Source organism: Neopsephotus bourkii, unplaced genomic scaffold (genome assembly GCF_033783945.1).
Source record: "Neopsephotus bourkii isolate Nb327-2 ecotype Australia unplaced genomic scaffold, CSIRO-AGI_Nbou_v1 NB_1292, whole genome shotgun sequence".
NCBI classification, from domain to species: Eukaryota; Metazoa; Chordata; class Aves; order Psittaciformes; family Psittacidae; genus Neopsephotus; species Neopsephotus bourkii.
This window is the reverse complement of record NW_026901776.1, coordinates 1,682,226-1,706,174: the sequence shown is the minus strand read 5'-3', so window position 1 is coordinate 1,706,174 and position 23,949 is coordinate 1,682,226. Positions and strand designations below refer to the sequence as shown.

Genomic DNA, 23,949 nt, shown 5'->3' with positions numbered 1-23,949 from the left:
GTGGTTCATAAAAGGAAAAGGAAGAAGCAATTCTGTATTCTTAGCACATTGTTGTGCTGACAGTGGTCTCAAGAGCTTTCTTTAAAATGCCGGTATCTAGCTGAAGACAAATATAAACTTACTTTCTTGCCTCAAAATGAGTTCTGTTTATCTCTGAATGCTACATAATGCCAAATATCCATCCAGAAACTATTTAACATTTAGGGTCATCAATATGTTTTTGTGAGAATATAAATAGCACAGAAAGGCTGATCAGAGAAGGACACTACAAGAAATTCTAGGAGGAGTGTTCTACCTGACTTCCTACTATGAGGAAACAAATTTTTTATAGTAAGAGTGAAAACACTCTATAGTGGTTTACATGTTTCTTGGTTTTATTTGTGTGTTTTTTGTTGTTTTTTTTTAATAACATAGTACAAATATTCAAGGAAAAGTAATATCACGTGCAGTCATCCCGGATTACTGCTGATAAACAGGAAGAAAGCAACTATATTTTAATAGGAAATAACACAGAAGTAGTAGGAAAGGTTTGTTGTGGGTTTTTTTTCCAAAGCTGGGATCTGCTTCTCTTCCCCAAACTAGATGAAAACATTCTTTGACCAGCAGGTCGAAGCAGGTGATCCTGCCCCTTTTCTCTGCTCTCGTGAGACCTCACTTGGAGTACTGTGTGCAGTTCTGGTGTCCTCAACATAAAAAGGACATGGAACTGTTGGAACAAGTCCAGAGGAGGGCCACGAGAATGATCAGGGGACTGGAGCACCTCCCGTATGAAGATCGGCTGAGAAAGTTGTTCAGCCTGGAGAAGGCTGCGTGGAGACCTCATAGCAACCTTCCAGTATCTGAAGGGGGCATATAGGGATGCTGGGGATGGACTCTTCATTAGGGACTGTAGTGATAGGACAAGGGGTAATGGGTTAAAACTTAAACAGGGGAAGTTTAGATTGGATATAAGGAGGAAATGCTTTCCTGTTAGGGTGGTGAGGCACTGGAATAGGTTGCCCAGGGAGGTTGTGAATGCTCCATCCCTGGCAGTGTTCAAGGCCAGGTTGGACCAGGCCTTGGGTGATATGGTTTAGAGCGAGGTGTCCCTGCCCATGGCAGGGGGGTTGGAACTTGATGATCTTAAGGTCCTTTCCAACCCTAGCTATTCTATGATTCTATGATTCTGAGTTGCCATTTCATAATCAGCATTGCCACAAAAATTCTAACATTCCACAGATATTAAAAAGAACACCAAAGCCATTTTCAATCCCAAATATGTCATACATTAATGCATCTCACTTCCTCATTTTCACATTATTACCCTCACACATCAAACTGTAGTTCACATGTCAAACTATAATTCTGGGAAAAGCAACTCCTTAGGAAACGCTCCGTATAAGCTTCAAAAGTTCTAGAAACTTACTTCAGTGTTTCAAGTGACATTTGCAAGTTATAATTTCTTTCCTGCTCTGGCAATTTTGAGAACTCCACTAAGCATGGGTGCTGTCTTTTGTTGTCATCTCTAACCTGAAAAGACAGTAAAGAAGTAAATTTAATGCAACTTAAAAACTAAAAAAAAATAAAAAAAACAGTCCAAAACACGAAGTACCTAAAGCTGTCAGAATTACTTAAATTGAACAACACTTCAAAACACTTCAAAACAGAAAGTATTATGTATTCTCAGAGCATGATCATCCTGTTCAAGTAGGGCAGAATTGGCATTTGCAAATAAAATTCAGATTTTCAGATTTCAAGTGGAATAAATGTTAATTACTACATTTCATTATACTGATGTTCACAACAAACATGAAAAGTTCAAGAATAATGCAAATCTATGTTATGTTTTGACATACAGTCATAGAATACCAGCTCATCTTCTGCAACATGTTTGAAACATTATTCATCAAATTTGTATAAATATATTTGTATGAGTAGTACTGAAGTCCTTACCCAACAAAAGTAATGATATAGAAGATAAATTCACCCTGCCTCTTAATTCAAGAATATGTTTGGTTTTTAGTTATGTCCAGTAGCATACGAGCAGAATGAAACTCTCCATCAGTCACAAAGATTGGAATGTTAATTTACTTCTACTGTTAAGCAGACTCATGAAGACTATAATTCACAAAATCCAATATTTAATAAACTTAAAAATTTGATCAAAACCAGTTTTATCCTGTACTATTCAGTTTTAGTCTAATACTGACTGTAACTAGGAAGGGCAACCTGAAAGGTCTGGGCAACAGCATTCTAATGCTTTCAGCTTTACATCTTTACCATGTATTACCATGTGTTAGTCAACAAAATCTACAAAGATTATGTCTTCCTAGAAGGCTTGATGAAAAACCTTAGTTTGCAAATATTAGCTAAAAGATCACAATGAAATTGTTAACATTTGCTCAGTTAAGACCACATTTTTTTCCTATATTAAAACACTTTTGTGTCCATCTTTCATGGACCATAAGCTCACCATTTATATGAATCTTTAAAGCTGAAATTTACGGAAAGTGACATTATTGACAGCTTTTAATCAATCAGATAATTCTGCTGGAAAACAGAATGGTAACAGTTGAAAGCTGAAATTAAGAAGCCTAACTGTTACGCTTTTTTCTAAATGAATCTTTACTTTATTTGGTGAATATAGGATGGTCTTTAAATTATTTTAGCTGGAAAAAGACCAAGTGGTACCACTGAAGTAGATATAATCTGTTCTCAACAGCTGGATCTATTGCTAGAACACAGAATAAGACCTGATGTTTAAAAAGGATAAGAAAGTCAGTAGCATGTAAGCTGGCATAAAATTTCACAGAAAAGCGCATATTTCTCAAATTGAACAGCAGTCACTTGCTTATATTTTGGATTTTAAAGTATTTACAACCTTCAAGGGAAATTTATCTTCATTTGATAGGGCTAACACGTTCTTCAGGCATTCCCAGTTAGCACATCCAACCACAGAACACAAGCTAGAGGGAGAAAGCTAAGTAACTTGAAAGATTCATTCTGACTATAACCACTACATTTATCACTGTTTAACTTCATACTATGTATTTTTTAAAGTAAAATAGTGTTCAACTGTACAATTAGATTCTTCATGGTAAGTAATATTACACTAAAAGTTCCTGCAGTTTGATTCACAGCTGGTGTAAGATAATTAGAATGTTCTGACACAGTAGTTTTACTGTGGTTTTGTTTGATTCAGTGGGGAAAGCAACAACAAAATTTAAAGATCTTGTCTGTTAATTAAACCCTTTTAAGCACTGCTGTATGCTACACCAAATATATTACCTATTCCCAGTTACATTAAATCTGCAATCTGCACTCCTCAGAAGACCAAACTCTTTTTAATAACAAAAATAGAATGCATGTATGTTTCTATACATGTATACATGTTTTTACATCTATTATCTACTGTATGTTTCCATATGCTCTTCACAGCAATACTTATTCATAAACAACATCATTTGGGATTGAAATAACTAGGCTTTTCAACTTTTTAATGACTGATAAGAAATCTCATTGACAAAATAGACAGCATTTTGTATCGAAGCCAGAAGCTAAGTATTCTTTTATTCTGTCATATGCCATGGAAAGTAGGAAAGAGATAAGAAAACAGATATTTGAAGTACTCAGTACAGACATGATGGGCCTGAAGTGGAGAGGGTGAAGGAGAAAAGCAGATTGAATGGAATTTCCTTTAAGCAATACTTATTTTTTTCCAAAAAATAAGTTTGGGACTTCTGAAAAAAGTTATATCAGCCAGTACATGCGAAGAGAACCAGGAATAACTGTTTTCATTAGTTTACTCCACCAGAATACTAAACAACTTCTCTGAAGAGCAAACAAGGTGGAAGACCTGCCATGTGCCTTCTGCACTGGCAGTTAAAGAGGCTGAAAATTTCAAAACCAAACAGCTTGTATACCAGACTTTTGATTCAAAAATACCCAAGCACTAGCTGCTTCTGCTGGAAAGGGTCTAAAACCTTCTTAATTTTAGAAGGATGAAAAAAAATGTGCCCCCATTACAATATTCAAATCAATGTGTTGAGTAATATTAGGTAATTAACAGAAAATTTAGTTGGAAGGTACATACTGGTCCATACTGCCAGCCAAGTTCAATCTTATTCATAACCCAAAGTTCATGGATGTTCTCTGCTAATTTTTCTCTAATCCTTTCCAGGTGGGGAGGCAAAACAATCTAGAGAGAGAAGACAGAAAGAGGCCATTACAACCAAGTTGCTTGACAGTTCCACTCAAATTTTCATGACAAACTTCGACTAAACAAGATCTCTCAAATAAACCTAAAATTTCATTTAGTTCTTACTGAATTGCTAAAGTGAGCAATAATTCTTAGATCAAGAGAAAGACTTTAACCTATGCACTTACAAATTCCGGAATTTGACCAGCAAGGAAAAACAGCTTTAACTCTAATACCTCCAAATGGCATGGAACATATTCCTGGCAGCTGGCTAGAAACTACTTAAACCAATACTATTTCCAAGCTTAAAAATGCTAAAAATCTCAATGACCAAGGTAATGTTGTGTAAAAAACTTCAGACAAATACAGACATTTGAAAAGTAAATCCCACGAAAATAATAACTGTTTTAAAAAATCAGATTATGATGACAGGTGACAAGTGAAATCAAGACAACATATACATTCAAAATTTGAAATCAAGTCTGATTTACCTCAAAAATCAGACATGAAATACACAGTTCTGTGAATCATGATAATATCACAGTAATTGCTGGTGTTACAGAACAGCACATGACACATGTAGAATGATATATTTAGTTCATAATAGCAATAAACTATCAGTTTTGGTGGGTTTTTTATGTGGGTTTTTTTTTCAGGAATTAGCTCCTAAATATACTAAAATCTGAGCACATAGTGTTTAAAAATTCATACCATCTCAAACTCTGGTCAAATGAACTCTTGTTGTCTGTGATCAGAGCTGGAGCTCTTTGGTATAAAAGAATTAGTGCTTTTGGAAAAAACAAACAAAAACAACAACAAAAACAAAACAAACAAAAAAACCCTATAACTTCAGTGCCTGACATTTACTGTCACAGTGAGCCAAGTGCCACTCTCATTAACCTGCCTGTCCAGTAAAGAATTAGAGCTGAAGCTTGTATAAAAGTCTTATCACAATGCAGTCCTCAGAGAGTGTACTTAAACGGTAATAAAAATGTCTAGTAACAGAACAAGAAGTTCAAATAATCTTTTTTGCTTACTCTAATATTAAGGGTAAAGCATTCTGCATTACAGTGTTTGTGAACTGAATATGAAATATCTAGTGATCACTATAAGGACTTAATGCACCGTTTATCAGCTTCCTGCAATGGAATGTACCAGCCAAATCCCACGAGAACACAAGTTTGAGACAAGCTGCGAATTCAATCAAATGTGAAATAACACAGACTTATAGTAAGTGTTTAAAAGTGAAAATGCAATCTTTCCATACCTGGCTAGTATCTACAGGAACTGGAGTGAAAGCTGCTTGTGACAGAGAGATAGTGGGACCTAGTAGATCTCTGGTATAGCTACGATCCTGCTTGTATTCTCGGCTTTGCTCCACTTTCAGCTTCTCTTTTGGTAGGACAGCTTCAAAGCACGGGGCATATCCAGGTGGAGGAAGGAACTTGAACTCTCCATGGCGACCTCCAAGCAAGAAACGTACCCTGTAAAAATCAGAGTTACTTTAGATAACTGAGACACCCCTTGTGTCAAACCTAATCAGTTTTAAAGTTTAACATCTATTCTACACTATTTATAAAAATAGGATTAAAAAAAAAAAAAACTCAATGTCGCAACTTTTATGCAGTTCTTACAGTTTAACTCCCTCTGATGAGTTAGAATTTATGATGTAGGAGATGCAAAAAACATGGGGAAAAGCAAACCTTTCTTCTAGTTAATTTCCACTTCCATATAAGTATTCTAAATCATGAGATGAAAAGAAATGGAGAGAGAGAGAATAATCAGTGTACTTAGTACACCTAGGAAGGAAGATGCAGCCTTTTGCGTCTGAGAAGGCAGAAGTTATAACCCAAAGTAATCAATCAACCACTTTTGACCTCTCACTTTTGAGTTCTCCATTCTCTTTCATTTGAGAAATGAGCCTCCATGGAATATGGTTCTTTCTTTTCCTTACAGAACACGAAATCCTCAGGAGACAATACTCCTGTATTTCGTTCCCTTAAATTTATACTTTTCGTGTTAGTAAAAACCTAGGGCCTTTTATTCTAAAGTTCAAAAAACTTAGGGTCTTTTTTCTTTATTACAAAATGGTGAATTTGTCATGGGGCTTTGCTACTGAAAAATTCAATGAATGAAGGTGACCATGAAGCAGCAATGGTATAATACTAAAAATTTTTTCCAGAACATTGCCATCCAGAAGGAATCAAAAAACACACAGAAAAACTAGTCTCAACACAGAATTTTGTTTCTCTTCTCTCCACCAAGTATCTTATAAGATTTTTGTCAATGCTATACCAGAACACTCTCCAAAACCACACTCAGCACACAAATAATATCTGTCAGATGTTTCTCTCATGACAGAGAAAAAACATGAAGGTTTATAGTTTTGCATTTTGAAGCATGCATCTCTTTTTCCACATTATATCTCCTCTATTATCTAAGGCAAAGTCTAAAGTACATTTTGCATCTGCAATGAGAGGCTGTCATGCCATCTGTGAGACAGCTCCTAGCTTCTGCAGTATCCATCATGGTCTTTGATCTCTCAAAAAGCATTGCTCTGTCTCCAACAGAAATCAGCTACCAGCCTTTACCTTTGCCTGTCCTGCTGAAGTTGATCCCCCACTGAAGCATAACAGAACCCTTTTTAATATTATAGTCTCAAACTCTTCAATACCTGGAAGCAGAAGTCTGGCAACTTAGGTGTGACTTGAAATTCTATAGAAAACTAGTACAGCAACCAGAATACAGATGGACTGATTTCATATTAACTCATTCTGCTGTAAAAAAAAGTATACCGCCACCATTTCTTAAGGTAAGTGCCAATAATGCATCTTCAAGTAATAGTTACTACCTCATAACAAGTGAATTAAAGCCAATATATTTTTAATATTGAAGGTTGATGTTTTTCTTCCCATATAGGTAAAATGCTGTCCTGGAGTGAATGTGTAACAATGTGTCCGTGAAGAAATGTTGAAGAAGCTGTTTCTAAGGTCTATTTGCAAATAGAATACAAATAGAATACCTGAATACACTCATGTGCTGAACAACAACACATACACTATCTGTTCAGTACCCCTTTTTACCTCCCACTATCCAAGAACTGGAACTGTGCCAAAGAAGCAGATGTCAAAAAGGGAAATGAGAGCAGATAGCCAGGAAATTATTCGGTATACATTAAAACAACAACAAAAAAAAAAAAAAAAAAAAAAAAAGATATATATATATATTCTGGGAGGGGGGAAAAAAAAGAAAACAAAACTGAAATGGGATGCTAACTTTATTCCTGCAGAGAAGCTGACAACTGGGAAGAAGAGGCCATCAATGTTGAAATTCTCAAACATTCCTTGAACTGGCTGACCATTTATCCGGAAGGAGATGCTGGGGGCACTTAGATCCAAACAACAGCTAATAACATCGTCAGTTCTTAATAGATGTTGGTTGGGAGAATTTACTGTTCGTGCTACACAACCTGTGGAAGGAAACACATGTAGCAAAGCTTCAGAAAATGTACAGGTTTTCACAGCAGCCTAAAAAAAGAGAAAGAATATACAGCAACAGAAGACAAACACATTAATACATAAATATCTAACCTATAATGTCCCAGACCTGATTTTAAACTTCCTCTGTAGCGAACAGAAATGTACATTCATATCTACAAAGCTATTTTTATCATAAATAATAAAACTAAATCACATTTAAGAGAAAATAATTACCGATACCAATATAAACAACGAAAGTCAAGAAAATTAAACTTTATTCCTTACAATACTAGAAATTCAAATTGAAAAGCAATTGTTAATATTTAATATGAAACCTAGTATATTTTGGTAAATAATGCATCATTATTCAATGTAAGTATCATAACAGAAATTATTTAGAAGAAAGGTACTTCCTGTTATTAAGGGCCACATCATAGTACCCCTTCAAACTTGTGTAGGATGATACTACTCATTTTCATAATCAAACTGCAACCCAGCATTTTTCTGGCATATACAAAGACAGCAGCAATTTTGAGGCATATATATTCAGTAATATATGTATTTTTTATTTAAAAGGTTTGTGTGATTTCTAAAGGACCATTCTCTCTTGCGTCAGATTACATTTACACAATCATGTCTGCTTCCCAAGAGAAATAACTTATGGAATACAAAAATAGAAAATTTCTCTGAAATTTACTGCCATCTACAAAAAAAAAGCATGAAAGTTGTATGAAAATATTTCTAGACATATTTTCTAAAAATAACATATGCAATGTCTACAAGAGGTAAACCATAATGCTTATTAAGAACAGAGCACTATATTTTAATTATGCTATCCAACTTCTGTAAACATGAAGTACTTAATTAAAAGCACTGTATTTCCAAGGACATGAAGATGGCATCTGTTTTTAACAGCATCAGAAATAAGGAAAGAAAAATTCTCAGTAATTCTTCTGCAGATAAATTTTCATAGACACACCACCCCTCACGCTGAGGAAAATTAAAAACCAACACTGCTAACACTCTACATATGGAAAACTACTTCCCGATACTGCCACATAAACTGCAGACTATAGAACAGGTGAAGGTGTTCTTGTGCAATCTGCCTGTCTTGATAGGGCAGTCAGCAGTATAGCTGGGGGAAAAAAGTTTTCAGATGCTCTTCCTTCTTCCCTACACCATTTCAAGATCAAGAAATAAGTAAGAACAGTCAGATCTATGAGCAAAGGCAGTGGAATGACAGAGCAATCCTAAGGGTTCCTCGCAAATTGAGAAATCTATACAAAGCACTGCTAAAAAAGAATAGCAGATAAATCTCTGAAAGGGACAATCATTTAATGGCAGGGATAATTAAAGTCTAAAAGAGTTATCAACAAAGAATGGATACTTCATCTCCTTAAGACATACGACTTGAGATTAAATGCAGTTACCCATTAAAATTTAGCCAAATATAGGTTATTGGCATCAATGCAAGGCTGACTGTTAACAGAAACAAGTACTGGTCTTTGATGAAAATGCAGCAGACTAAAGTATCTAAGTACCTTTTCTGACCTTAGGCTTAAAAAACTATGAATTTCATTTCCCCATGTTAAAGAAGTAATTGAAGGACTGAAAAAACAAATGGGATTCTGGTAAAGTCTCAGTCCAAAACAGAAATCTTGGAGTAGAAATCATTGTTTCTATTCGTTAATGCAGTAAATGCTTCATGCTCAGAAGATTAATTTTTAAAATGTCATTGAAGAGATTGACCAAGGGGATTGTAGAAGAAAAAAGAAGGCCATGATTTTCAGCATTGAACTACTTGAAGTCCTTTCGAGTTTGAGAGATATGTCTTACATAAGAATGTAAATTATGACAGAAAACTTTTCAACTCTACCAGCCACATTCACAACAGAAATTAATATATAAAATTTGGATATACAAAGGTGGTCTGATTTTTTTTGACTGGGCTGGATTATAGGTTTGAAAACCACAAACATTTGTTCATTTATTCTTTTGTATTTCCATTGCTTACAGTTTCACTTCCTCTAACTAGAGCTGGAGTTTATGAAGTAGAAGGTGCAAAAAATATGAGGAAATGCAAACCTTTCTGATTAAAAAGTTTCCAGTGGTAGAAAAATAATTTAGGTTTTCAGTAATCTTTTCTTCCTCCCTACAGAGGACACTAACTACAAAACTTATTTCAGTTGGCTCATTATTTTCTAGTTCTTCTGTAATAATAATTTATCTGCAAACTCAGTTATGACACAGCTTTAATGGCACCATTAATTATACATCATTGTTCCAAAGCAGTTCTCACTGTACATCAGAGGCAAACTGGCAGCTACTTTCCTAAATTCCCACTCCAGACTATATGTTATTATTTTATAATACAATCAATTGCTATTTTGGTTGGAAAATTCTTTTGACATGTAAAACTTTATGCTTTTTCAAGTACCAAGCCAAAATGCCTCAAAATTCAATTACAGCTGTCTCTCTTGTCTGCAGTTTAGAAAACTTGCTCATATCTTCATAGTGGTAAGAACTGCAAATCCAATGGGCTAACTCAGTTTCCTATCAGTTCTACAGTCCACCACTGCCCAGTAATCTCTGAAAACCAAAGGAAAAAAATTTTTCTCAACAAAGTGAAACCACGCTAGAAAATTTATTCAAGAAGCTTATGAATGTCCAAGTGTAAAATAATTCATTGTACCTGGGAATGTTTTCACAGAAGTTGAAATAAGTGACAAAGATGTCTTTCTTATTTTTCTGATTTTGCTGAGAGAATAAGATATTTGCAGAATCAACAGTAAATAAAAACAATTTAGATACTCAGTTCAGCTTCCTTTAATACTATAATTTGCATATAGAAATTACTATTAATGAATAGAGCCCAGGTGCATCAATAACATTTTAAAGATGAATACCTCACCAAATACACTATATGCATGATAGGAACATGGTTCTGCAAGTTTTGTAATACAGTCAGTCTTAATACATGTAATCAAAACATTACTATGGAAAAATATGTTTTTTAAATACATGGCAAAAAGCATACATAAAAATCTTCTTCACCTCTAAAGTATTTCTAACCTCCTAGAGATCCATATTAATAATATTTTTTATTAGGGGAAAAAAAAAAAGATTCTCTCCTGTGAATTAAACCTCTCAGGTTGTTCTTGGACTATCACATAGTATGATGGAAGTACTGATAGACAGAAGCAAGACAGTGAACTGACTGTCTTACTTCATAGTTTGCACCTTTGACGTTTTAAATAAAAATCATTCCCAGGCTGAAATGGGAATATTTACTGAATAAATTATTAGTCTATCTGCATTACTATTTCTGTATATCTGTATATTGCTAGTGTCAACCGAAACATCTGATTCACTTTGCTAATGTTGCAAACAATCCACCAGAATTGCAAACAATGTTCTAACATTAAACAGAAAAAAACCCAGACCAAACCAACAACAACAGAAAAAAAACAGCCACCAAAACAAACAAACCCCACCCCACAAAAAATCACAACCAAACCAAACAAAAACCAAAACAGAATACCTGACCACAGATGCAGACCATCGAAGCCGTAAGAATACAAGTCATCACCAACACCATTTCCTCCCCATTCTGCTCCTCCCCCTGGATATGGCGAGTAGCCCTCTGTTGAAGCCCAGCCCACTCGTAGATGAGTTGATTCTGCAGTCACAAAGGGCTCTAGATGGTCCACCATAAGTTCATAGTACCATTTCCTGTATTGGGCAGAGCTTTCACTAATCCCCAAGAAGATGTTGGGTCGCATGCTTAAACAGAAAGAATAAAAGCAGTTATTGAAAACCTATCTCAAAACCATGATGAATTACTGCAGACATTTCACTGAATTCAAATTTTATTGCCTGCTTTGTGTGATAAAAAAAAATAGAAGTAATTTTATTTCCTAGAATACCAGGTTGGAAGAGACTCCAAGGATTATCTACTCTAACCTGTCTTGACAAAGCATGATCTAAACTACATGGCCCAGCACCCTTTCCAGGTAAATCTTAACAGTGTCCAGTGTTGGGGAGTACACCACTTCCGTGGAGAGATTATTCTAATGGCTAATTTTTCTCATTGTGAAAAATTTACCTCTTTTCCAGTTGGAATCTCCCCAGGAGTAACTTTTGCAGATGGTCAGCCAGTTCCCCACCCACCACACAGACCACTTGCCTAGACCACAATGCATCCGTTTCTTTACGAAGAGGTTGTGGGAATCTATCAAAAACCTCAACGAAATTCAGGTAGACTATGTCCAGCACTCCACCCACATCAACTGAGCAGGTTACTTTGTCATAGGAGGTGATCAGCTTTGTCAAGGACAATTTGCTCCATGTGAATCCATGTTGGCTTATCCCATCATGCTCCATTTGACTTGTGATAGCACCCCAGATGATTAATTCTGTAACTTTTCCAGGGACTGAAGTAAGACTGATGGGCCTGTAATTTCCTAGATCCTACTTTGAGCCCTTCTTGTAGATGAAGTGACATTTGCCTTTTTCTAGTCTTCTGGAACACAGCTGAATTAATACAGCTTCTCAAAGATCACGAAGACAGCATGGCCTCACAACAGCAGCCAGCTCTTAAAAGCCTTGGTGTATAATGTCAGGGAACATGGATTTGTATGGGTCAAGCTCCTATAACAGTTCGTATACGAACTCTTTCTTCACCGACAGCAGGTCTGTGTTTGCAGCAACCTGGAATTTTGTTCCCAGCAGCTGGGGCTCAATGTATTTATTTATTTATTTATTTATTTATTCTGGTGAAAAATGATCTATACAGCTAAAGTAAAAAAAAGTGTTTGTTTCAGTAACAGAAACAGTATCCTCATTCAGATACCAATTATAATATTTCATGTGTTTGAACATTTAATAGATGTGAAATCCTACAGACAAAAATGAAAGCTATTCACCAGTTACCAACATAAATGTTGTAGGTATACAGTGCAGCTTTAATTTTGTATAGCAAACTGCATTCTGTAACACTGATGATCCATTCAAGAGAATAACACTTACAAAGATACAAAAGTAAAGTCTAATCTATTTCAAAATTCTCTTTACCCCTCCTTCTTTACTCCAAGTCCTGCATAACTCAGTAATTCACAGTGGTTGTATCAAGCCTTAATGTCAATTTGATGTTGCTATGGCTGTTTATTTTAAAACACTTGAGAAGTACTTCAGTTGAAAGGCAAAACTATTACTGTGCTGACCAATATTGGGTTAAATAGTGATATGTAGGTATACATCTAAAGGTCTATTATCTAAAGGATAATATTGAATCTAGGCCCTCATCTCCAGATAAGCAGTACTGATCAGCTTTGTACTAAGAAAGCCACCCAATCTGTACTTAAAGCCATAGAGTACAGAAGTATCAAAAATCCATGCTAAGCATATTTCTTCAACGGTTGGCTACCCATACCACAAAAAATATTTTAGACTTTTAGGCTGAATGTACCTAGTTTTCACATCTCTCCACTGGACTGCGTTATAAATTCTATAAATATTTTCTTTCTACATGCAGCTGTCTAGTCAGAAAAATGTACCTCTAAGCCAGCCCCAGCACACAGTAGCCTTGTGGCATAGGGAATGCAGAATGAGGAAAGAGAGTTAATGCAGGCTGATAAATACAAGTCAGTATAAATGCAGACTTTACTGAACTGATTGCTTATAAAATAAGATGTTTTATCACATAAGACCAATACACTTTTCTTCTAGAAGTATATGAGGTGATTTTTTACCTGCGCACGTGGTTGACAAGGCGCGTCTGTAAGAGCAGATCTCTTCCTGGCAGGAGATTATCACAGATTAGATGTTGATTGGACCGCACAGCCACTCCATGACAAACACAGAGAGAACACAGAACATCCAAAACCTGGGGAAAAGCAATAAATAAATAAATAAATTAAATTAAAATTATTTTAAATATTTTTCATAATGTCTTTTTATCATCACTGTGAGTTACTTCAGGCAATATAATGTTACAGACTTTGTTACCAGAAGACAAGTATGTATGTAATTCATCTAACATAGTAGTTTTACTTTACAACAATTCTAAAATTCTTCTAACAAGATATATTCTTTCTGCTTCCCTTGAGAATTAGTGCTTAAATTAGTGTTTACCAATGTCATTATTAAAAAGAAGATAACATTCCCCTTGGCTTCTTCAAACTGCACATATGCCTTTTAGGAAAAGTTTCATTCCGAACAGTGAATATTTAATTAAAGTATTTTAAATCTAATTTCTACACAGAACAACCTGCTTGCTTTGTTCACAAATGCCCACCAAAACATACTTGTCTCATTGCCTACCTTATGGTTTCTTCCATGTTTGTCCAAAAGACAAATGATTGATTTAATATGTCCTTCTTTAATAATGTTTAGAGCTTCTGGGCTTTCCACCAACACACAGTGTAAAACCTCTAGAATTCCTGGGATTGGGAAATAAAAGATTGTTCGAAGTGCATATAAAATAATAACTGCACATAATCCTGCCTAATATACTGCTCACCAACATAGAATAGTCTAAAAAATCCCAAGACATTGTATATGACAAACAAAACAAAACCAGCATTGATGTACTTCTAGATTTCCCAAAATAAGTGAATGCAGTAAAAAACCAGAAAGGTGATAAAGAAAAAAGAAAAAGTAAATTGATCTGAAATTTTAATAATAATCATGTGATAATTAACACAAAATCAAACAAAACTGGTAAAATGCTAGTTTTCATTGAAAAGGTGAAGACTTCACACTGCATACATATCGCAAACATAAAATATACTGTCTGTATTTACAGTTTTCCATTTTTTTCCTTAGAAAACCATGTGAACTGCTAATGGAATCAAATACCTCTGAATCAGAAAGCAGAGGTAAATTCCCATATACTGACTCACTGTAAATAATTTCTTTGTATTTAACAGCTAAAATAATTTCTTTGTATTTGACAGCTATACTGAGAGCCACAGCAATGTTATTGAAAGAGCAAACAGGTAGCAACTAGCATGAAACTAATAGGTGCAAGGAAGAAATAGAAAATCTCCAGCAGTCCCTCAATTAAATGCAATTTCAATTCCAATAAAGCAGCAGTCATTTTCATCAAGAATCATTATCCTTAAAAGAGTCACCTGCTCTTTGCCATGCTCTCCTTTACTAAAAACAAAAAAAAAGAAGGTAGCACTGTAAACTCCTCTTGGTGTGGGGGGAAAAAAGTCATCAGACAAAAGGACTTTTTCAGTAAGAGTACTCTGATCTTTCTTTCATAAGAGATCATCAGCCACTACAACATAAGACAAAGATCAGCTAAAAAAACAAACCACGTTCCAAATCGCTACCAACTGAACACAGGTTTTTAGTCTCAGTGCCAAGACTGATGACACAGAAAATAGCTATGAAACAGTCTTTATGATAATCAGCTGCCTCCCTCTCACCTTAAGATTACAGATTGACTATAAAGCTTATAGAGGACAGTAAGTGCTCTTCTATTAGATTTCCAGTGGTTTTGAATAAATCACTGAAAAAATGTGTACCATAAATGACAGCTAATGTTTACAGATTTAAAGATTGTGGTTTCATTCGCATAACTGTCCTCAGTATATACCTGAGGTTTTCTGAATTTGTAAATAATAAGGACAAGATTTTCAATTTATAACAATAAAAAAAAGTTAGAAATGCAAATTTAAGCACAAAAAAATATGTATTTATCAGGGAAATTTTTACACACACGCATATCCTTTTGAGGTTTTTTAATAATTCCTGAGTAACAATACCATATAGTCTGGCACATTGTAAATAACTGACCATAAAGACTCTCACAAGCCAAAAATGAAAGAGTTAATTGAGGAAGCATTTTTGAGACAAAAAAAAAAAAAAACCAACCAAAACAAAAACCCAAAAATCTTCACTTGGATGGTATTAGATTACTAACTTGCCTTATTCTATTTTTTTTATTACCCTACTTTTAAAGCCTTGAAAATTTCAGTAGGATTTGTTAATCCCATCTGGAATATATTTCAGAGTGAAAGACCAGTCTAATCTTAATTTATGCATTGAAGACAGCTGAAGCATTTGCATTTTATTATTCACTCCTATTATATCTCACTTCTGGTCTACTCTCAGGCACATTTATACAAATTTTAATTTTCTTTATTTTGCTTCAGTGAAGATCAGGAACTGAATCAATTTCTAACCTAACCTTTACAGTCAAGTCACAAATGCTGTTTATATATTTAATACCTTTATTCTGTTTCCATAACATTTTTAGTTCAAGGATAAGAAAAAATGAAAATAAGAATCTTACCGATAATAGGTTATGGCATCAAATCTTTCACGCAACACACTCAAAAAACCACCTGCAGTAGATCTAACTAACAACTTCAATGTCTATGGCAAACTTAATTTTGGTGTGATTAACAAACCATGGTCTTTCTTCCCCACAAACAGCCTACATTACAAAATTATTTCATTATTTTAGGTGAATACATGCAGCCAGGCATTCTTATTTAAAAGTTCTAATCCAGTATTTCTCCTATTGTAGACCTACCATTGTAAATTGAAGAGTGCCTATCCTCACCCCTGTCAAGCCATATAAATCTTAAGGTCTGGCAAGAAATCATCCCACATAAAATCGCAAAAGCACATTTACATACTAAAAGCTGAACCTACTGTGCCTCTCAAGATAACTAAAGAACAGCATAATTAGCATCTTGTATAACTGGCTCCCTCAAAACCTGAAAAAGTCATAATTATAAAATCAGCTTTGGAGGTAACGTGGACTTTACATTACCAGAACATATGGGGGAGGATTTCAAGTGGCCTAGTTCCTTCAGAAAACAGAGAACAAACAACCATTGCAGATATTAGTACCTTCAGAATTTTCGCAGTATGTCCTGGGGTTCATTAAACAGTACAACTGCAATGTCAGACTACTTTGCAGTTTACGGAATTAGTCTCATACCTTGCTATAATATCATAAACATTTACCTTTTTATTTTCAAGCCTTATTTTTAGTTTGTGATTAATTTTTTAAATACATACATAACAGGAACTAAGTAGCACAACACTTTTAGAGCTTTCATAAGAGATTCAATCTTAAACCTTCAAAAGTTGAATGCAAACTTTTGCATTATTTTGGAAAAACCTAGCCATGAATGTTTCAGATGTAAAACTAGGCCTCTTAGGAAAGAACTTCACCATGAACAACTACGGAAATGCACTGAAATTAAAAAGGTTGTAGTCAAATCCATGCAACTGCATAACTGGGAGAAAATTCTCCTTAGATGAATGTCCTCCCACCAGAGGTGGACCACAGTGAAGAGAAGCTCTAGCCTGTAATTTTGCCATTTTTTAAATGGTTGTTTCAGTTTAAATTGTTTGTTACTCAAATGTTCATGAAAGCAAGATGACCAGCTGCAGAGCTGTAAACCAACATGACTGTTCAGTTATGACATTTTAGGATCTCTACACCTAATATACTAGCTACAGTGATAAGATGATCAGTAAATCTCTAACTAGACACCAGTGCTATAAGCAGCTGTTTGTATCACCAGCTGAAAACTAAAGTAATGATACAGATTCAGCCTCATATGTTCCTGTTGCCTTGTATCTTGGGCAGCTCAATGATTCAGAGCATAAACAGGGTCCCCATTCTATAGCCATAGTTCTGCATCAAAAACATGAAAAAAAAAATCTGGAAAAATACTGATAAAACATTGCTGACTGGAGGGGCTTACACAGACAAACACTTCAAAGTCTCTATATCAGCCTTCGCTGCAAAAGAATAACTGACTTGTAAACCCTCTGCTTGCCCAAATAGTTAACAGAAGAAAAAACTCCCAAGAGAAGCATCAACATATGACTGCTCTTTGCATTGGCAATCACCCACTGCAGATCTTACCAATCAGCGAGCAAACTACCATGGCAGCTCACTCTTAGCTCTGAGAGGGACGAAAGCTCCTATCACTGACATTTAAAAACATTTTTCCATGCTGTTCGTCAGTTCATCTCAGGAACAGATTTACAACAAATAAACAAAATGCACATGAATATTTATTGCAAAGCTGAAGGGAATACAAACACCTTATTTGCTCTGTTTACTATAGGACACACCTGTTCTCATGGCTGCTGCTGGTCCTTTGATGACAGCTGAGGTAAGATACTTGATAACATATGCCAAATGGTATATGGCATCTGAGACAGCTCCCAATTTTTATTTAGGATGGTCAGCAATAGCAGGATATCACTCTTATATTAATGCCACAGTAAATAGCTGATGAGAACTGTGTTAAGTATGTGACATTTCTTTTCAGGTATCTGCTAGTCTAATACAAACCAAAGAACTTTTACAATGGGGGACATACTCCCTCCCTGACATTCCTCCCTTAATATCCTAAAATCAGGAGAGGAGCACTGCTGGATCTCACCCTCACTAACAAGGATGGTCTGATCGAAGCAGTGAAGGTTGAGGGCTGCCTTGGTTGCAGCGACCACAAGATGGTAGAATTCAGGATCTTGTGTGGTAGGACCAGTAGAATAGCAAGTAGAATTGCAACCCTGAACTTTAGCAGGGCAAACTTTGGCCTTTTCAAGCAATTGCTAGGGGAAATCCCATGGACAAGGCTGCTTGAAGGTAAAGGGGCCCAAGATAGTTGGTTGGCATTCAAGGACTGCTTTTTCCGAGCTCAAGATCAGAGCATCCCAACACGTCAGAAGTCAAGGAAGAGGGCCAGGAGACCTGCAGGGCTAGATAGGGAACTGCTGAGTATGCTAAAGTGGAAGAGGAGAGTTTACAGGTCATGGAAGGAGGGGCTGGCCACTTGGGAGGAATATAAGGCTGCTGCTAGAGGATGTAGGAAGGCAGCTAGGATGACTAAGGCCTCCTTGGAATTAAAGCTGGCAAGAGGGGTCAAGGACAGCAGAAAGAGCTTTTTCAAATACATGGCAGATAAAACTAACACCAGAGGCAATGTAGGCCCACTGATGAACAGGATGAGTGCCCTAGTGCCCGAAGATACAGAGATGGCAGAGTTACTGAATGCCTTCTTTGTCTCTGTCTACTCTGCCGGAGGCAGTCCTGAAGAGCCCTGTACCGCTGAGACCTCAGATGAAGACAGGTCAATGGAGCGGTTTACCTTAGTCGATGAGGAATGGGTTAGAGACCAGTTGAGCAATCTGGATATCCATAAATCCATGGGTCCAGATGGGATGTACCCGCAGGTGATGAAGGAAATGGCAGATGTCATTGCTAGACTGCTCTCCATCACCTTTACCAAGTCTTGGGAAATGGGAGAGGTGCCTGAGGACTGGAGGAAAGCAAATGTCACTCCTGTCTTCAGAAGGCAAGGAGGACCCGGGTAACTATAGACCAGTCAGCCTCACCTCCATTCCTGGGAAAGTGATGGAACACCTTATCCTTGGTGCCATCTTAAGGCATATCAAGGATAAGAGGGTTATGAGGGGCAGTCAACATGGCTTCACCAAGGGGAAGTCATGCTTGACCAAACTCATAGCCTTTTATGAGGAAATAACACAGTGGATGGATGATGGCAGAGTGGTGGATGTGGTCTACCTTGACTTCAGCAAAGCGTTTGACACAGTCTCCCACAGCATCCTCGCAGCTAAATTGAGGAAGCATGGTCTGGATGATCGGGTAGTGAGGTGGACTGTGAACTGGCTGAAGGAGAGAAGCCAGAGAGTTGTAGTCTATGGGGCGGAGTCTAGTTGGAGGCCTGTATCTAGTGGAGTGCCTCAAGGGTCGGTACTGGGACCAGTATTATTTAATATATTCATCAATGATTTAGATGAGGGAATTGAGTGTACTATCAGCAAGTTTGCTGATGACACTAAGCTGGGAGGAGTGGCTGACACGCCAGAAGGCTGTGCTGCCATCCAGCGAGACCTGGACAGGCTGGAGAGTTGGGCAGGGAATAACTTGATGAAATATAACAAGGGAAAGTGTAGAGTCCTGCATCTGGGCAGGAACAACCCCAGGTTCCAGTATAGGTTGGGGAACGACCTGTTAGAGAGCAGTGTAGGGGAGAGGGACCTGGGGGTCCTAGTGGACGACAGGGTGACCATGAGCCAACACTGTGCCCTTGTGGCCAAGAAGGCCAATGGCATCCTGGGGTGTATTAGAAGGGGGGTGGTTAGTAGGTCGAGAGAGGTCCTCCTTCCCCTCTACTCTGCCCTGGTGAGACCTCATCTGGAATATTGTGTCCAGTTCTGGGCCCCTCAGTTTAAGAAGGACAGGGACCTGCTGGAGAGAGTCCAGCGCAGGGCAACTAAGATGATTAAGGGAGTGGAGCATCTCCCTTATGAGGAAAGACTGAGGGAGCTGGGTCTCTATAGTTTGGAGGAGACTGAGGGGTGACCTTATTAGTGTATATAAATATATAAAGGGGGAGTGTCACGAGGATGGAGCCAGGCTCTTCTCAGTGGCAAACGATGATAGGACAAGGGGTAATGGGTACAAACTGGAACACAAGAGGTTCCACTTAAACTTGAGAAGAAACTTCTTCTCAGTGAGGGTGACAGAACACTGGAACAGGCTGCCCAGGGAGGTTGTGGAGTCTCCTTCTCTGGAGACATTCAAAACCTGCCTGGACACGTTCCTGTGTAACCTTATCTAGGTGTTCCTGCTCCGGCAGGGGGATTGGACTAGATGATCTTTTGAGGTCCCTTCCAATCTCTAGCATACTGTGATACTGTGATATACCAATGAATGAAAAGCCACATGTATCTGTGGCAGAATTATGATTCAGGAGTGGGAAGAACAAGATGAGAAAGGAAATTTTTACTCTTGAGGACAACTCTGTAATCAATTAAAAATTATTATTGAAAGAAAGATCATTGTGTTCCTTCCAGCTCATGAAACAACATACAACAATAAAATAACAAGATGATGAGAATAAAGAATATGTAAACAAAAAGGTGTGTTACATCATTCTCACTGTTTTAACTATCCTGCCCATTAGTCTGAATACAAGCCTTCCTGCCTTTTGAACTCAAATGTAGCATAATTACAGAAAATAAGGCTTGAAAGACTCTGAAGAAGCCATCTTCCAACAGGACAGTAACTAATATTATACAGAATGCAGAACAGTCACAACCGCAAATGGAAAATTAGTCTCTAACTCTGAAACAGCTCCAGATGGATAACAGCAGAGTACAGAAGAAGGGAGGGAGATAAAATTATATGTATTAATAATAATGACAAAGCAAAGAACACATGAACTGCCGAGAGATGAAAAAAACAGACAAAAATTTAAAATACAGCAATTGCTGTGAAAGATTGCCGAGAGGAATTAGGATGCAATGACATTTCTTCTCAACAGTATTATTTTGGTTTCTCATCTTTATGTAAAGACCATCGTGCAAAGCATGCTTGAAGAGAGTAAGAAAAAAAAGAAATCAATCTTAAGAGTACAGATCTAATATTTATCTATTTTATCTACTTTGTTAGCTGCTGGGTCCAAGTTTGTTTACTATCTAATTTTCAGATGCCCATACGACATGATTTTGGCATATTTTCATCCTGAAAAGAACAGTAATTAAGTATTCATGTGGTAAAAGAAGAAAAACTGTATTTATATCAGTGGAATGGGGCGCCTATGAAATATCACCTATTAAATCAACATTATTTATTGTGGAAATGTAGTCCTAGTATCATTTCAGTAACTGAGATACACTCACCAGAGGTTCCTTAATGCTATCTGTTTACAGAATCAAACTACAGTGGCATGGTAAATATTGGAGACAGTTGAGAGTTACAGAGTAGCAAGCTATCAATGCTAACAGGAATCATATACCACCAAGATAAATTCTTATGATTGTCGTGGTTTAACCCATGCCAGACAGCTTTCACTCACTCCCCCCCCCCCCCCTTTCTTGCCCTCCCCCTACTGTTGGAGGGATGGAGAGGAGAATCAGAAAGAATGCAACTCCCACGGGTTGAGATAAGAACAGTTTAGTAACTAAGGTATAACACAAATCACTGCTGCTACCACCAATAATAGTAATGATAAAGGAAATAACAAGGGAACAGAATACAACACCTCAGCACCAGCCAACCGGTAACTCGCCCCCCAGCCTGACCAAGCACCGACCGATACCTCCTTCAACCCTGCAGTCCACCCTAGCCCCTTCCGGGTCCCTCCCAGTTACATCCTGGGCATGACGTGCTGTGGTATGGAATACCTCTTTGGTCAGTTTGGGTCAGGTGTCCTGTCTCTGCTTCCTCCTGGCTCCCCTCCTCCCTGGCAGAGCATGAGGCCCACAAAGTCCTTGGCCAAACCAAAACATCACTGTTTTTCAGCTCTGTTCCCAGCCCAAAAGTCAAAACACAGCACTGCACCAGCTACCAAGAAAGAGAAACATGACTGCTACTGCTAAACCCAGGACATTATCCACCCCTTATTCCATACCATTCACGTCATGCTCAGATCCCACATTTTCAATATACCCTCACTCTTATCTAAGTGCACTCTCATCGTAGTGCATGGCCCAGTCCCTATAAAGCTGCTGAGTCCATCTGGTCCATGATGCCAGGCTCCATCTCTTGTAACAGTCTTTCAGAGCAGGAGAGGCTGTGTGCAGTGTTCACACACATGAATAACCTGGGCAATAGTGTCCATTGTTAGGTCCACCCCTCGATCATGAGTCCATCTCGATGTTGCATCTCTGCTCTGTTGGCCTTAAGGGTCATGGGCCCACCAGGCTCAAAATAATTCACTGTCCTTCCATCTCCAATGTTTCCAAAGCACTGGAGGGGCCCAGTGGACTAGATACTTGCCCATACTGTCCCACATGCCCTGCCACTCATGGCTGTCCAGCCTTGGGGAAAACCTCTTGGTCCTCCCATATTGTTGTCTAACCCCAGACAAGACCCAAACCTGACTCTGCTTAACTTTTGAGATCAGACAAAATGGTGGTGGGTAAAACACACTCTGTGTGTGTGCCAACATGCTGATCCCCATCACAATCAGCAGGCAGGTCCCAAGGGTACCCAAAGGCCATTCAAAACCTTCAGAACTCTCAAACGATGCTGCTGTACTTGTCACTGGGGCTGGTGTAGCTGCTGTGCTTGCCGGCTCTCCCACCACCAGCTTCTCTTTTCCTGAGTCCAGCTCTTCCTCCTCTGCCTTGCTGGGAAATGCTGCGGGGTCTCCTGCGTCCTCCTGGGGCTCGGCGGGCGGCTTCCGGGGAATGCTCTCGGCCGTCGCGGGGCTGGGCTCGGCCGCGGGGCTCGGCTCCTCCGCCGCCTTCTCCCGCTGCTCGGCAGCCGCCTCCTTCCGCTCCTCGACCGCCCCGACCTCCTCCACCGGCAGCCGCTCCCTGCCGGCCTCCGGCCCCGCTCCCGCTCGGTCCCCGGGGCCGCTCTCCCGGGCCCCTTCAGCAGCCGCCGGCTCCCGGGGCCGCCCCCCCTCGGCTCCCCAGAGCCTCACGCAGACGGAGGCGAGGGCGAGGGCCAGGACGGTGAGGAGCAGCCGGAGGGCCAGGTACCAGTCCACGGCCACGTCCGTCCCGCCCTGCTGCTGGAGCCCGCCCGTATTACAAGTCATTGCCATAAAGTACAGTGAGACAGGAACCTTAGCCCAAGCCCCACACTTGATAAACACTAACACAGCAAATACCGGCTCTAAGTAAGTTACAACATTCTGAAGCTGTGAGATCAAGGGGAACAACTCTGAGAGCCAATAAATCAGCATTGTGACGGTCACATCTGTCGTTATCTCAACCCCTCGTGCCCCACGTTGGGCGCCAAAAAGAACTGTCGTGGTTTAACCCACAGCCAGACAGCTTGTTACCCACTCCCCCCCCTTCTTGCCCTCCCCCTACTCCTGGGGGAACGGAGAGGAGAATCAAAAAGAAATGCAACTCCCACGGGTTGAGATAAGAACAGTTTAGTAACTAAGGTATAACACAAATCACTACTGCTACCACCAATAATAGTAATGATAAAGGAAATAACAAGGGAAGAGAATACAACACCCCATCACCAGGCGACCGATAACTTGCCCCCCCCAGCCCAGCCAAGCACCGACCGATACCTCCTCCAACCCTGCAGTCCACCTAGTCCTTCCGGCTAACTCCCAGTTACATCCTGGGCATGACGTGCTGTGGTATGGAATACCTCTTTGGTCAGTTTGGGTCAGGTGTCCTGTCTCTGCTTCCTCCTGGCTCCCCTCCTCCCTGGCAGAGCATGAGGCCCACAAAGTCCTTGGCCAAACCAAAACATCACTGTTTTTCAGCTCTGTTCCCAGCCCAAAAGTCAAAACACAGCACTGCACC

The 23,949-nt window shown here is 38.5% G+C and overlaps 1 protein-coding gene across 6 annotated transcripts in view; it reads right to left on the bottom strand.

Moving 5' to 3' along the window:
- RYR2 (ryanodine receptor 2) overlaps positions 1 to 23,949 on the bottom strand; it is a 381,518-nt gene that overhangs the window by 166,644 nt on the left and 190,925 nt on the right. For all 6 annotated transcript variants that reach the window (XM_061365725.1, XM_061365727.1, XM_061365728.1 and 3 more), the window contains 7 exons: positions 13,978 to 14,096; positions 13,407 to 13,540; positions 11,198 to 11,439; positions 7,454 to 7,646; positions 5,445 to 5,661; positions 4,073 to 4,177; positions 1,406 to 1,509 (listed from right to left, as the gene is read on the bottom strand). In XM_061365725.1, the coding sequence (XP_061221709.1) occupies positions 1,406 to 1,509; positions 4,073 to 4,177; positions 5,445 to 5,661; positions 7,454 to 7,646; positions 11,198 to 11,439; positions 13,407 to 13,540; positions 13,978 to 14,096 (1,114 nt within the window). The remainder of the gene's footprint in view (positions 1 to 1,405; positions 1,510 to 4,072; positions 4,178 to 5,444; positions 5,662 to 7,453; positions 7,647 to 11,197; positions 11,440 to 13,406; positions 13,541 to 13,977; positions 14,097 to 23,949) is intronic.